The 13,264-nt window shown below is 51.0% G+C and overlaps 1 protein-coding gene across 7 annotated transcripts in view; it reads right to left on the bottom strand.

Annotated features, from left to right (window-relative positions):
* Positions 1–13,264, bottom strand: part of FAM53B (family with sequence similarity 53 member B) — a 68,991-nt gene that overhangs the window by 44,585 nt on the left and 11,142 nt on the right. For 5 of the 7 annotated variants that reach the window (XM_068951481.1, XM_068951480.1, XM_068951477.1 and 2 more), the window contains exon 2: positions 2,009–2,259. In XM_068951481.1, the coding sequence (XP_068807582.1) occupies positions 2,009–2,077 (69 nt within the window). In that variant the 5' untranslated portion in view covers positions 2,078–2,259. Of the gene's footprint in view, positions 1–2,008; positions 2,260–2,372; positions 2,693–11,690; positions 13,104–13,264 lie in introns of those variants that run through there. The other 2 variants (XM_068951478.1, XM_068951479.1) reach the window with 2 other exon arrangements.

The raw sequence follows: 13,264 nt of genomic DNA, 5'->3' as shown, positions 1-13,264 counted from the left end.
GCCGGGAAGAAGCAGCAGGGGTATTTGAAGCCCGGCCAAGCCCATTAAGAGGCCTCCCATCCAGATACAAAGCGGCTATTTGTTTTTTTAAAACGTATAGCATGTTTCTAAAGCAGGGCCTTCTTATCCCAGCACCGCTTCTAAGGATTGCTGCCTTCACATTGTTTTAATTTGCACTAAAAATAGGAAAACTTACTACTACATGGGTGCAAAATAGCTCCAGTTGCTTTTTACACTCTTTTTCCAAGAATTTTCTTCTTGACAGTGTAAGAGAAATCATCAGACTTCTAAACATGGGCACGGACAGTTTTATACATAATAAATCAAAACGTCATCTGCAGCTACATGCCATTTCAGCTATGTCTGTAAAAACACACTTTCATACTAATTGTTCTTTTGTCGGCCCCCAAAATGTCCATATTCTGCTTCTGAAACGTCTGTCCTGGCAAATTCGTCCCATTTGAACGAGGCTTCACTTAATCCAAGGAAAGCACCAGCACAAATTCCACAGCAGGTCTACGCTGCTGTGGTTGTATTTTCTCTGGCACCAAGCAATAACACTCACACCTTCTTGCCTGATCCGCGTTTTACATGCTGCCCACTCGCTTAATACCAATAATAACCTACCAGCTGCTGACAGCGAGCGTGAAGAGCGACCCAACCAAGCGACGCCGCTGCGTACGCGCAACACTGTGCATACTGCACTCAAATACAAAGGGACGGGGAGGCAGCGCACAGCCATTTGGGCGGACGGGGAAAACGGCAACGAAAGGCCGGTCCCCTTTTTTGGAGCGTGCCGCCCCTTGCTTCAGGTGGAGAGGCTGAAAGGCACCTAAAACGGCCCAGGGGAGAGAGACGACAAGCGGCTGTCTCAAAAGAGCGGCCAGATTGGAGCCAACGCGAAAAGGGAGCGAAGCCCAGAAAAGGCAGCGTTTTTGCCAGCCTGCGTCTCCGCACCCGTCCCAAAGAGCGGCCGGCAGCGTCTGGGGACAAGAGCCGCTGCCCGCGAGCGAGGAAGGGAGAGAAACAGCTTTAAATGACACGTGCCCTATATGGAGCCTAACGACTGTCTTGTCAGATTTTTAGCCTCGTGCCAAATTGGGAAGTAAAACACCCAGCTGGCCCTCGGCTCTTTGGGAGGTGACGCTGTCCTGCGGCTCGACGCCCTTTCCTTTCAATTCTGCCCTTCGGCCCTTTCCCACGAAGTCAACGGGAAAACTCTCGCCGTCTCTGGTGCGTGGCCAGATCCACCGATCGCCCGCCGGCGCGACAGCCCCTTTCTGCTGCTCCCGGTCCACCGGCGTGGTGTCACCAGGCTATAAGTCCCCCCCTCCCCCCCCCAAAACCACCACCCCAACCTGGAGCTCAGAACCACTTTTGGGGTTTTTTGGGGGGTGCTTCGGGAGAGCCGGGGAAGGCAGGGAGGCACGAGCCGCCCGTGAGGGCCAGCGTCCAGATTTCTCTTACGCTCAAAACGCCCGTTTACGGCCTAACGCTGCTAGCTGCTTCCTGCCGTGCTGCCGAAGGCCCTTCTCTGGGGGCCGGCAACGCCTCTCGCGAGGAAGAGCCTTGCGGCCCAACTCCTTCGCGCTCGGCCGCCTCCAGGCTGCCAGCCAAACCGTGAAGGAGCGCAGCCCCGACCTCGGCCGCCCCGCTCGCCGCTGGCTCGCCCCCCTAGGAACGACGAGCGCCTGTTCACCGCCGGTAAAGCGGCTCCGAACCCGCGCTGTTCGCGGGGCTGACACTCGTTTTCCTGCTGTTTATTCGCTCGCCTGCTTACTGACGTTGGCGTACGCCAAAGCCGCAGCACTCCGGTCGTTCACTAATTGCCTGCTCCGTGCGTATTAATGTGGCCCAGTATTAAAAAAAAAAAAAAAAAAAAAAAAAACCCACCAAACACACAGACTACAGATCTGGCCCTGCCATACACAACAAAATACATACTCTAAAGCTACAGCAAAGCTATCGACAGCAGAAGCGTTTTGAACCAAGATTTCACAAAGCTTACCAGCTCAGTCCTGCATGTTACGGAGTCAGCACCTTTGTTTTCCCGAGTTTTGGTTAAGAGCGTCACCATGGTAACGCGGTCGCGCGCGGGCCTCCACGAGAGCCCAGGCAAAGGTCGCAGCCAGCCATGGTCTGCCGACGCTCCTGCTTCAGCGCATCTTCCGCCAGGAGACGCGCGGCGGAAGCAGCGCCCATCTGCCCCCTCCTCGCAGGACGGCCGGGCAGCGAGGGTTTCCAAACGCGGTCAACTCCCTGCGCACACAAGGAAGAAACAGAGAGTTTTAGAGCGTTTTCGCAAGCCGGAGAGCTGCACGCTGGCAGTGCCGAAACGCAGCTGCGCTAGCCAAAGGATGAAAGCCGGCGACCTGGAGCTTAAACGGCGTTCAAACACTGAAGGAAGCTGCCCTCCCCGTCCCGTTGGTTCCTTAAGGGCAGTATGTATCCGGGGCCCTGAGACTTGGCTCACGCTCCATTGCGTCCGATGGCCTCAAAGGCGTTTCACGCGGTAGGCGCCCCCACCAGCTGCTGGAAGCGCCGATCGTACGTTCACCGCTCTGCAGTAAATAACGGGCCGAACTCCGCACTCGTTGTGTGCAGTTAAACCAGGACCGCGCGCAAGAGGCGGAGGAGAGACGTCTGAAAGCAGTCTGCCCTTCAGCTTGCGAAGTTCCCTCTGAACTCTCCTTTTAGGAAAGGGAACTCGCGTCCCCTGTAAGGAAGACACCGAGGCTTTGAAACAAGGACTCGTTACGGCCCCAGAGCTAACCTCACACAAGCCCTGGCCTGCAGACCACTTCAGAGCTCATTTCCCACAGAAAAAGCCACATCTGTATCATTAGCTGTGTGAAGACCCCAGGGACACCCCCATCCCACCTCACCCACTCCCCAATTCCCAGCCCACCAAGGACCCTTCGGGGAAAAAACAAGGCCGAGAGTTGCCTGGGAGGAAGGGGCAAGCTCTCCGCGCAGACATCCTGAGGGCCCCACGTTGCCTCCTGATCCTTACCTATTTCTCAGGTAGTTTTAGGCAGTAAAAGCCAAGTAAGGGCTGCACAGTTAGGAGCGCATATTAAAGAGCAAACTGCAAAGCAAGGCTCTTACGGCGCTGCGCTGACTTGACCACTGACAGCTGCCCAGCTCCTCATCTCCTAGCATCCCCTCTGACAAACTCATTCCTGTTTAAAAGCAGACAGATTGCAATTCTAATCTGATTATCAAAACCAGTGTTTTTTTCCCAAATCACTCCTCTAATCCTGTTTCACTATTTTCTTGCCTTGCGGTTAATGCAAACAAACAAAAACACCATTTGCATGATCCAAAGAGCATAACACACTTATCTTGTAATATGCAGTCAAAAACCAAATTGCTATATTTAAGGACAATATTTGAGAATATGCTGCTGAGCACTAAACCTCATTATGAGCTGGTATTGATTCTCTTTCCAGTTTGCAAATCATCTTTTCCATGTTTACTTGGATTAGAGTTTGTGATGGTGTTATGAGCAGCTCATTCAAAGGCCAGCTGGCTAGTAAAGAAAAATTACCTACTGTTGTTCTGCGAGGACAAAGTTCATCCAGAGTGCAAAACCCAGCGAGGGAATCAATACGTTTTCCGAAGATTTACTGTCCAGAGGGCATACGGTACAGTCTCTGGGTTCTTACGGCATATTGGTTGGCTTATAATGTACAATTTACTAGTAGCCTCCACATAAGCCTATGGGCAACCCAGTGACCAAAGAGAAACCACCAGGTATAAAGGCAAAGCATTTACATGCTTCTCAGACCATCAAGGCATTTCAGAGCATCAAAACTGCACATAATTAGCAGAGCCCAAATCGCGGGTCTGTATCACGGGTACTCTGGGTTGGTGTGAGGACCAGAACCCAGCGGTCCCATTCAGGACAGGGTTATATCCTGGCAATTTTAGAGGGTCATGGTTTCTGGAGCTACGACAGTTGAGCCCCTGACCCGAGAGGGGGAGCACAGAAGCAGCTGCCCACGCAAACGTCCAAGCAAGACATGTCCAAGGTGTCCAGGATCCGCCAGAGAGGGGCCAACGCTGCTCGCAGAAAGACCAGCTTCTGCTAACGGTGCCCTGCGCTGAGCCGACAGGCTCACGGAGACCAGCGCATCCACAGCACGCTGCAGCACCGGGACTTCCCGGGACTCCCAAGACCTTCCTCCTTACATTGCTCTCTAAACAGCCTTCTCCTAAAGGGCTAATTTTAGTAACTATTTATAAATATTCAACTCTTCCAGCACTAATACAGCAAAGCATTTGCTAATCCAAACCAGCTCTGCGGTACCAGCGCAGAGAACAGAGCGAGACGGCCAAAGCACAGGATGTGCACTAAAAATACCGGAGGCCTTTATCTCTGTCCGTCTCAAACTTCCTGGGTCATGCTGGACCATTCCTTGACATCTCCACCTATCAGCTCCCCCGATCACAACACAGAGATAAGTCTGCTTTCCCTGCGCCGAGACGTCACATGGCCGGATCCAGAGGGGCACCAAGGCCATCGGCTGCGACGTGGCATCGCGGGAAGTGAAGATCAAACAAGTGTTCAGCAGCATGCAGGCAGTTAAGCACAGTTCCTCATTAACAGGGTATGATTTCTTCACCAATAATTATCTTTCCCCAAGATAATGATTAATGCGGCTGCCAGCAGCAGCCCTGTGCACCCCGGCTCACGCCGGCCAGCAAGGCAGGAACGGACACTCATGTCACCACAACATAAAAACAGTACTCCCTCTGCCACGCTTTCAGCCAGGAGTTAGTATCATCTGCTCTTGTGTCCAATCAACAACAGGAAATGCTTTCGGGACTCTTGACTACCACTTGCTTTTGTTTTTAAGTCACCACCACCAAGAAATTGCAACGAAAAGTAAAGCTTTCCACCGCCACGCAATCTTTGGCTTCCCAGCCGGCTCCGCAGAGCGCCTGGCGCATGGCATGACCGAGGCACGGTCCTGCCCCGTCCCGCCCGCCCGCCGCAAACACGCACCGTGAGCTGGCGCCTGCTCTGCAGATTGGGGTTGTTCCCTCCATCAGCGCTGCACTGCCGAAAGGAAACGTGCATTTATAGATGGGAGGTTTGCACACACACAGATGCTAATAAACAAATAATCTTCAGGGACCATTATTTTAAGAGACGTACTTCCTTGTATGCAATCAGATAAAGAAACTATCTTCATCCCTCAGTCAAGGTTAAGTTCAGGCTGGGGCCTGTAGGGAACTGACCTCCTCTAGAAGCTCTGGATCCAACCCAGAACCATTCTCCACAGGGATTTAAGTAAATTTTAGACTAAATTACCAGACAACATTTCCGTAAAGCACAGTTAATGCATCGCATTTTGGACGTAGGTACAGAGGACATTAGGGCCACCACATCACCGTGCTGGGGGATGCATCCGTGTTCCTGTGGATACAGACCAAGCCAGGAGCTACAGCCAAGCTGCCTATCCTTTCCTTTAGAAACACATCCACATAAGTTTTACAGATGAATGCATGATTTCTGGAGGCAAAGTAAATCACTCATCTGCTTTTTGCCTAATAGTCCCTCCTACCGCACCTCCGACATTTAGGGGTGGCCTGGGCATCCCGCTCTGCAGCGAGAGCCCTGCAACGAGAGCTGCTCCGGCCACCGCACCCAACATATGCTGCCAGCTCCGTTATCCGCACCACCGAACACAACATCCACAATCAGCCCTCGCACGTGGAAGCAGGAAAGCGTTAGCAAACCCCGCGGTTTCCACGTTCACTGCTTCAACGTACAGAGCGAGCAGAGGCCCCTGTAACCTTCGCGGTGGCAGAGACAAAAAGAGGGCTCTCCTAGATCTGCTCTCTGGGACAACATCGCAGCAACTCAAGGCTGGTCTTTCAAAAAATCATAGTGTAAAAAGAACAAATCAGCACTTCTAAGTTTCACTGAGGGACATTAAGTCTTTTGATCAGCCACTGTACCTATTTTATACTGTCTGGAGATAGAAACAGCACTGAAAACTTGGTAAGCGTACAGACATGCTTTTGATGGCAAAACAGCTGTGCTGGTCCCCAGAGCCTCGTGCCCAGCACACACCAGCATGGCGCTCCGGTGTCCTCCTGCGCAGCGAGTACCTGGGCAGGCAGCCGTCGTCCCAGCCCGGCTGTGCTTGGAGGGGTAAAAAAGTTTCTAAGGTCAAGCTTTAACGGGACAATGTGATAAGCAGACAGAGAGCGAGACGGCTGCTGTGGACTGAACGCCGCTATTCGTAAGCATTTTTGCATTAGATCTGCTACCAGTTGGAACGAATGAAATGTCTACAACAGATTTACTAGTATAGCAATACAAGAGTAAGAATCATATTTTGATTCCTTTCTGTTCTTGTTAGAGAGTTGTTCAAACCATGAAACACTATTTCTCAGCCTCAAAGTCTCAAGTCATTATCAGCATCCTTCCTGCCAGCAAGGAGACAAGCTGCTTCTCAGCCTCTTGTCTTAGGCCAAATGCACGACACGTTATTTTCCATTTGATTAGTCAGATGATCAAACATTCATTCGCGGGCCTGAAAGGCAGTACTTGCAAACAAATGAACTCCTTACAATACGCGTGCAAGGAGCACAGCCTTAGAGCGGCAAGTCTTGGGCAAATATTCCCGTGTCTCGGAAGGAGGATCCGGCTCTGCCCACGAAGACGCATGCTGCCGCGGCGACCTCCGCGCACAGTGTGCCCATCGAGCCACGACCGTGCCCTGTTCAGCTATCACACCGAAAAGCGTGGAAAACATCGTGGGACGGAGGAGACCATATTTCTGATGCTCTGCGTGGCCGAAAGGAGCACGAACATCAGCAGACACAGCATGCCATGTGTCTGACTCCCCGCAGCGCTCTTCACGATGAAGAGTCACATCGTGACCCGCGTCACCCGCTGCGGACCCGCGTCATCCGCGAACGCAGATTTCCAGTTGCTGTGGGACAGCGACCCTCTGCACACAACACATCCAAAACCCGTTCAGCTCCAAATAATCCGTCTCCAAATAACACACTGATATAACACCTCTTTGCAAGGAGAGAGGGCGTGCAGAAAAGCAGGACATTGAGCCATACTGATGGCACCTTGCAAACCGTACAGCCTGATTGGTCTCGGGACACGAATCGCAGGTGACAAGGAGATGGTTATCACAGCTGATGTGACTGAGCAAGGACTCGTGTCTTCACCCAGTGCCCTCACAACACTGCTCCTTCCACAACTGCTAGAGAAAACTCTATTCAGGCACCTGTGTCACCATTCACAGAGCATTTTAAGTCTCCGCAAAGAGGGAAGGAGAGCATTACTGAGCCTCATTTTCCGAATGAAACTAATGGTTGCCTCGCTCCCTCCAGACCAAGGCTCACCAGTCGCTTCCAGATCCCTCAGAAACCCTGTGAAACTGGACGACACCTCGGCCCAGACCGTGCTCAGCTGAACGGCATAGTCGGATCCATTGCGATCAACAGAATTATTCCAAAATACTAAAGCGTAACCAAGAGCACGCTTTGGCTCAGTGAAAAACGCGCACATCAGCACACAGCAGCAATCCGACAGCCCAGCTCCCCGTATCCCATGCCAAGACTGTCCCAACTTCAGCTACTCCAAGTCAAAAGCTGCTTCAGTAAGCAAGGGTAGATGAGGTCAAGTCCTGGAGCGAAGTTCATCTTTTGGCAGCCACTGCTTCGAGGACTGCCGAAAAAGTGGCATTTTCTTTATACCAGGGCAAGGGAGTTCAGTTACTCCAGTTCAGAAGCAGCATATAGCACCAAGAGAAGAGTTATGGAAAAATGAATACAAGATAGAATAGAAGCAGTATTTTTTTTAGACATAAATGTCTCACCAAGAGGAAAAGCTGTAAATGCAGTTTGACTGTGGAAAATGTGAAGCTCACTTCCTCCTAGCAGGCGACAACAGACCAAAAGAACTGTTACTGCGATTGCAAAGTTTTAAATACGTTTCAGGCCTTCCAGTTTGAAGGACCAAACCTAATCCCTCTAGGCCAAACTGAGCACGTTTCTAACCCGTCCAGCCACCCTCCCACCTCACCAGATAAACGTAATGCTCCCTCCCCACCAGCGCGGGTGTCCCAGTTGCACATTTCCCATTTAAAATATTCCAAGTACGCGATGAAAACCGTGACCCTGCGAGAGCTCTGCGGCAGCGAAGAAACCGAGCTCACCAAATCACCCCAGCAAGTTCCAAAGAAAAGCAGAGATTCAACAGCATTCTTGAGGTGGGGGGGGGAAACCAAAAAAGTTCCAGAAAATTTGCATGGGACAACAGATATATGGTACAAGTCAGAATTAAAGCTATAAATAGCGTAAACTATTTTTGCCCAGTTGCTGGACAGTGTCCAAGTAATAACAAGTCTTTGTTCCTCCAAGGTTATAAGCTGAGGTGGAGCTGCCTAGCTGTCCACAGAGTAAGATGCTATTAAGATATCTTGCAACTACATTGAATCTCCTCATTGCACAGTCTTATTTAGCTATCTCATCATCAGTATTTTAAATAATACTAAGAGTTACATTTTCAATTTGCTGACTTATTTTGCTGTAAATTTGGAAAAATCCTTACAGTCTATTTGCAAATAGCTAAGCATGGGCTCATTTTCTCATTCAGGCTACAATTTAACTTTCGCAGCAAGGCTCAAAGGGGCTCAACCCTGTGCAGTTTGCTCCCCTTCTCTTAAGTAGTCTTGCTCAGTTTCTCACTCTTCCATTTAATCGACAAATATTGATTTTATACGAGGTGAAAACCTCCAATAAACGTAAAGCATCCCCTTCGGGCCTGAGAATAAGTCTATACTCTCCGAAAATGCACTGTTGACTAGTAAACAGGATTATGAGTAAGTGCCCATGACTTCAAACAGCAAAACCTCCGCAGACTTCAGCTGTGGCAGGATTTCCCGCTGGGAATCTGTGTCAAAGGGAAAAAGTTACCCCAGGTTCTCTAGTCTTAGAAGCAAAAAAGGTATAGTACTTTCCTATCTCATCCTGAACCTGACATCAAGTTGTCCGAGTCAACAGGGTCTTCCAACAGCTTCCAGACACATTGGGCCTGGTCTTTTCAACCTCGGGTCACAGAGGACTGGAAATGGCAAACGCAAAAGTACTAGTACAAAACAGTTTGCTCCCGCTGTCGCCCATACGCGTGCTGTCTTCCCAAGGGCTTTATACACTAGCTCTGGTTCCAAATGCAAGGCAATAACATTAAAGGTTATAAGAAAAGCATTTATCAAATACGACACTCACTGCACCCTTGTCCACAGTCTAGCAGTCAAACACGCGCAAGGGCAAGCACGACACTTCCGTTCACGAGCCGCGGTCCAGCTGATAGCCCCTTGCCAAAAGATGCTCTAGCTCTCCTTACGAGGGGATCACACATCTTCCCACAGCGTCCCCCTTCCGCTTGGTTCAGATCAGGGATGATTCAGTCTTACCACATAAAGTAACTGGAAATTACCAGCCAAAGAAAAGGAAGGAAAATATATATACAGTCATCTGCCTGCTACTTGTAGCTAGACTAATCTTTTCTAGGGCTAACGAGATAAAGATATACTCTCACCATTAATTAATAAGTAAAAGATTTGCCTACACTTAACATTTTAAGCTGTCTGTATAGCAAAGGGGAAAGCAATCATGAGTTGCACGTAAGAAGATAGAAGCTCTGTAGATTTGCACGGCTTTGTGAGCCGCAAAATCACTTTGCTTATGATGAACATCCTGCTAAGGCAGGAGGGGAGGTTCTCCCCACGCACACCCGCAGCACTCCTGCGCAGCCCCGAGCCACCAGCGCGAGCTCGCTCCAGGCTGAGCGTTTCCCGCCAGCTGCACCAGTAACCACCACCACCACCACCACCAGGAGTCCATGGTTTGCCAAAACAGCACCCTCATGGGACAACTTGCTGTCACCGCGAAGGCTACGTGCCATGTCAACCTTCACTACCAGGAGCAGCAACTCTACTATGGTCCTGCTCACAGCCATAAATAAATAACTAAACAAAAAAAATCTACTTAGACCCCCTGCCCAGCTCCAGACGCTGAGGCACCGCGCGCTGCCACGGGCACTGCCTCCGCCTGACGCTGAAGTCCAGCGGAGTGGCTGGTCTCCAGCACCCTGCACCCAAACCACAGCTCCAAACACCCCAGCCTGCAGGGAGAGCCCGAGTCCAAACTCGCCCCAGACCTGGGCATTTGGGTTGAAACTCATCTGCGTGCAAGCTCTCGCTGGGAAAAATAAATAAATAAAAAGAGTGACTAAGGAAAATGACACACCATCTAGTTCAGTAAAAAAACAACATCAGTTTTATTGCCCCCTTGCTCTCAAGGGAAAGGAGAGGCAGGGGAAAGACTCCCTTACAAACACTCAGCGGAAAGGGGCTGAGAAATGACAGGGGAGGGTCAGAGGTGGTCTATCTCAACAGCTGAGCTGGAAGAAAATGGTGCTGGCAATGGCTTTGCCTTTTCCTCCCTGGCAACTGAAAAGGAAAAGAAGAGAGCAAAATTAGTCATCGCAAACAGCAAGCAGCAAGTGACAGGTCAGAGGTGCAGCCCAGGAGAACGCTGGTCCCTGGCTGAGAGCTGGCAACGATACGTGCTAAGTGCCTACGCGACCGGGATCACGCACTCCTGCAGACACCCAGTCTGCTGCAGGAAAACTCGTCCGCGATAACAGTTAAAGAAGAGCACGCCCATTTATAGCATTAATATCGGGTCTTCCAGTAGCTCTTGGTTGCCATTCAGGCTGCCCATAACTTTTTGTGGGAGACCACCATAAAAGCTCCCAAAGGATCGCTCTAGCTGGCCACGCGCACAAGCCGATGAGCCACGGCAGCTGAAGGGTGCATCCGCCACGCAACGCGCTGCCGCGGAGCCACACCTCGGCCAGCATCGCATGAGCCAGCTCGGTGCTGGACAACCCGTAACGGCAGCGCTCGGCACAGGGCAACGCACCTTGCTCCCTCCTCAGCGAGCGCACCTAGCCCCACGGAGCACCTTGCTCCTACGGTACCTCCAGCATCCAAGCTGGCTGGCGAATAGCTAATGCTACTGCTTCTGCTTGGCCACGTAGACGTATTCTAAAGGACGCTTTAGTCAGAAAAATGACTGTAAGAATGGCACGTTCTCTTTAAACAAACCTGCAGTCACAGCCTAATCTACTCATGGGACCACTGTTTATTCTGAATAACATTTCAGAGCAAGTCCAGTCTGCTGGACTGGCGTGGTCTCTGGAGAAGAGCAGCTGAAGTGGTACCAGCAGTCCAATCTGCTGGTCCAACGAGCCAGCTCACCTTTTTCCCCCCCACCCCAGTTGTAAGATTTATTGTAAGAATTTGAAACGGTCTGAGAGACATTGCAAGTGTTGGCCATGGTCCCAAAAGCTGAGGGATTGCTGAACTGAGAATTGTTTTGGCTGCTTAATCTTAATAACCAGGGATGCTGAACAAACCAGCAGAACCCAGGTTTACTTTCAATTACCATGCAGAGTACACCGGCCTAGTAAATGGAGACAAAAAAACACTTCTTGTTTCTTCCTCATATTCTTTTCCCATATACAATGTGAAACGTCTGCGACAATAAACGCAGAGCCACAACACGCTCTTTTTTTTTTTCCCTAGACTCATTTTTCAAGCATACACAGTTTCAAATATTATTTAAGCCCCTCTGATACCTACCTCTGTTATATGATGTCCACCTACTTCGAGCCAGACAAAAACGCGCCAGAGCTCTTGGTATCTCTGCGAGAAGCGTGTCTGGCAGCTGCAAAACGCTCTCAGCGCAGCAACACCGACTGTAGCATTTTCAACGTATCGGTGACAACCACCCAAGAAGAACTACATGGACTAAGCACTAGTGAGATTTAGGAAATCTTGCAGTTGAATCTAGAAACTCTTCCTACGCACCAGGAGAACACCATCGTCATTCTCCAAACAGATTTGGATACTGTTAGCAAGTGAGATTTCTTTCTTTTTCCCAGGCAGAGCTGGAGAATCGAGAGGCTGGCAGCTCCTGAAGAACGAGGGTGAAAGCAGAAAATACCTGAGTTTAAAGCATAAGAACACTGGACTGACACATCGGCTGCCAGAGAAGAGCCAGACATCCTACGACCTCCCACCACTTCTGTCTTACGGATAAATGCCAGGACAAGATTGCAAAACCTCACATTGAGCCCAGAAAAACGATCACTTAGAACTTTCCAAAAATTGAGGTTATTTACCTGATGCAGGCAGACAAAGTTTTAAGAGTGTTAAATGTTTTCAACTGATGCCCACAAAGCGTCTCATCTGTGTGCAGCTTGCATATGGCAAAACTCTATTTATAACCGCTCCTGATCCCATCGTTATGGTTACAACCTCCGGAGCTGGGGTAATCTGAAAACGCTGCAAGGCTGCTGTTTGCATTAGAGAGAAGTACTTCTGCTCTTGGGCAATCTCTGGAATTTAATTCCTTAACTCAGAAAAGGCTTTCAAAGGGCTCCTCAACTCCTGAAACATGAGCCCAGAGCCCTCCGCGCAGCTAGCAGTTGCAAAGCATCAGGCAACACGTGCCCAGGGCAAGCGGCTGCACTTTCGGGGACCCCTCCCTGCAAAGACCGCCTGGGATCCTGGGCTGAGAAAAGCCTCCTGTGACCTCCTCGCTCTGCGGGCGGGAGGAAGCGGCACCCCGTAAGTGCAGTTGACTATCATCTGGCGCGCGCCAGATAAAGCATCACCCAGCTCAGCTAATACGCCGAAGGAAATCTTGATAAAAAGCGCAAAACAAGCGGTACAACGCGCGTCCTGATCTGACACAGCTGACACGAAGGCACGGGGTCTCACTCGCAGAGCGGCGATAAGTCAGAACGATTACTCAGGCTTTATTTCTTCCTTTTCAAAGGGCCGTGGAGTCGAAAGCTACCTCTGGCTCCCCGAGTCCTCGCCGCCGCTGGAAGGAGCCCACCTCTCCCCTTTGTCTCGCCGTCGCCATTCGCATTTCACGGCAACGGCGAGGCGCAGCAGCTAAGATACCCCCCCCGGCAAAGCCGGCGTCTCGATTTCACCTGCCGACGCAAGAGCAACCGCCGCGACTCGGGCCGTCCTCTGCAACCGCAGAGCGGCAGAGGCTGCCTCCGAAAGCGGCCCTCCTGCCGGCAGAGCCGGGCAGGAGCGCGAGCCCCTCCGTCCTCCACCCCTGCCCGAGCCCAGCCCGCAGCAGCCGGCCGAGGGGCGGCCGCCGGCGCTCGTGGCAAGAGGCTGCAGCACCCCGATCC

The sequence above is a fragment of the Struthio camelus genome, chromosome 7 (assembly GCF_040807025.1).
Source record: "Struthio camelus isolate bStrCam1 chromosome 7, bStrCam1.hap1, whole genome shotgun sequence".
In the NCBI taxonomy this organism is placed as follows: domain Eukaryota; kingdom Metazoa; phylum Chordata; class Aves; order Struthioniformes; family Struthionidae; genus Struthio; species Struthio camelus.
Note: the sequence above shows the minus strand (reverse complement) of the source record. Positions and strands in the feature narration are given on the sequence as shown.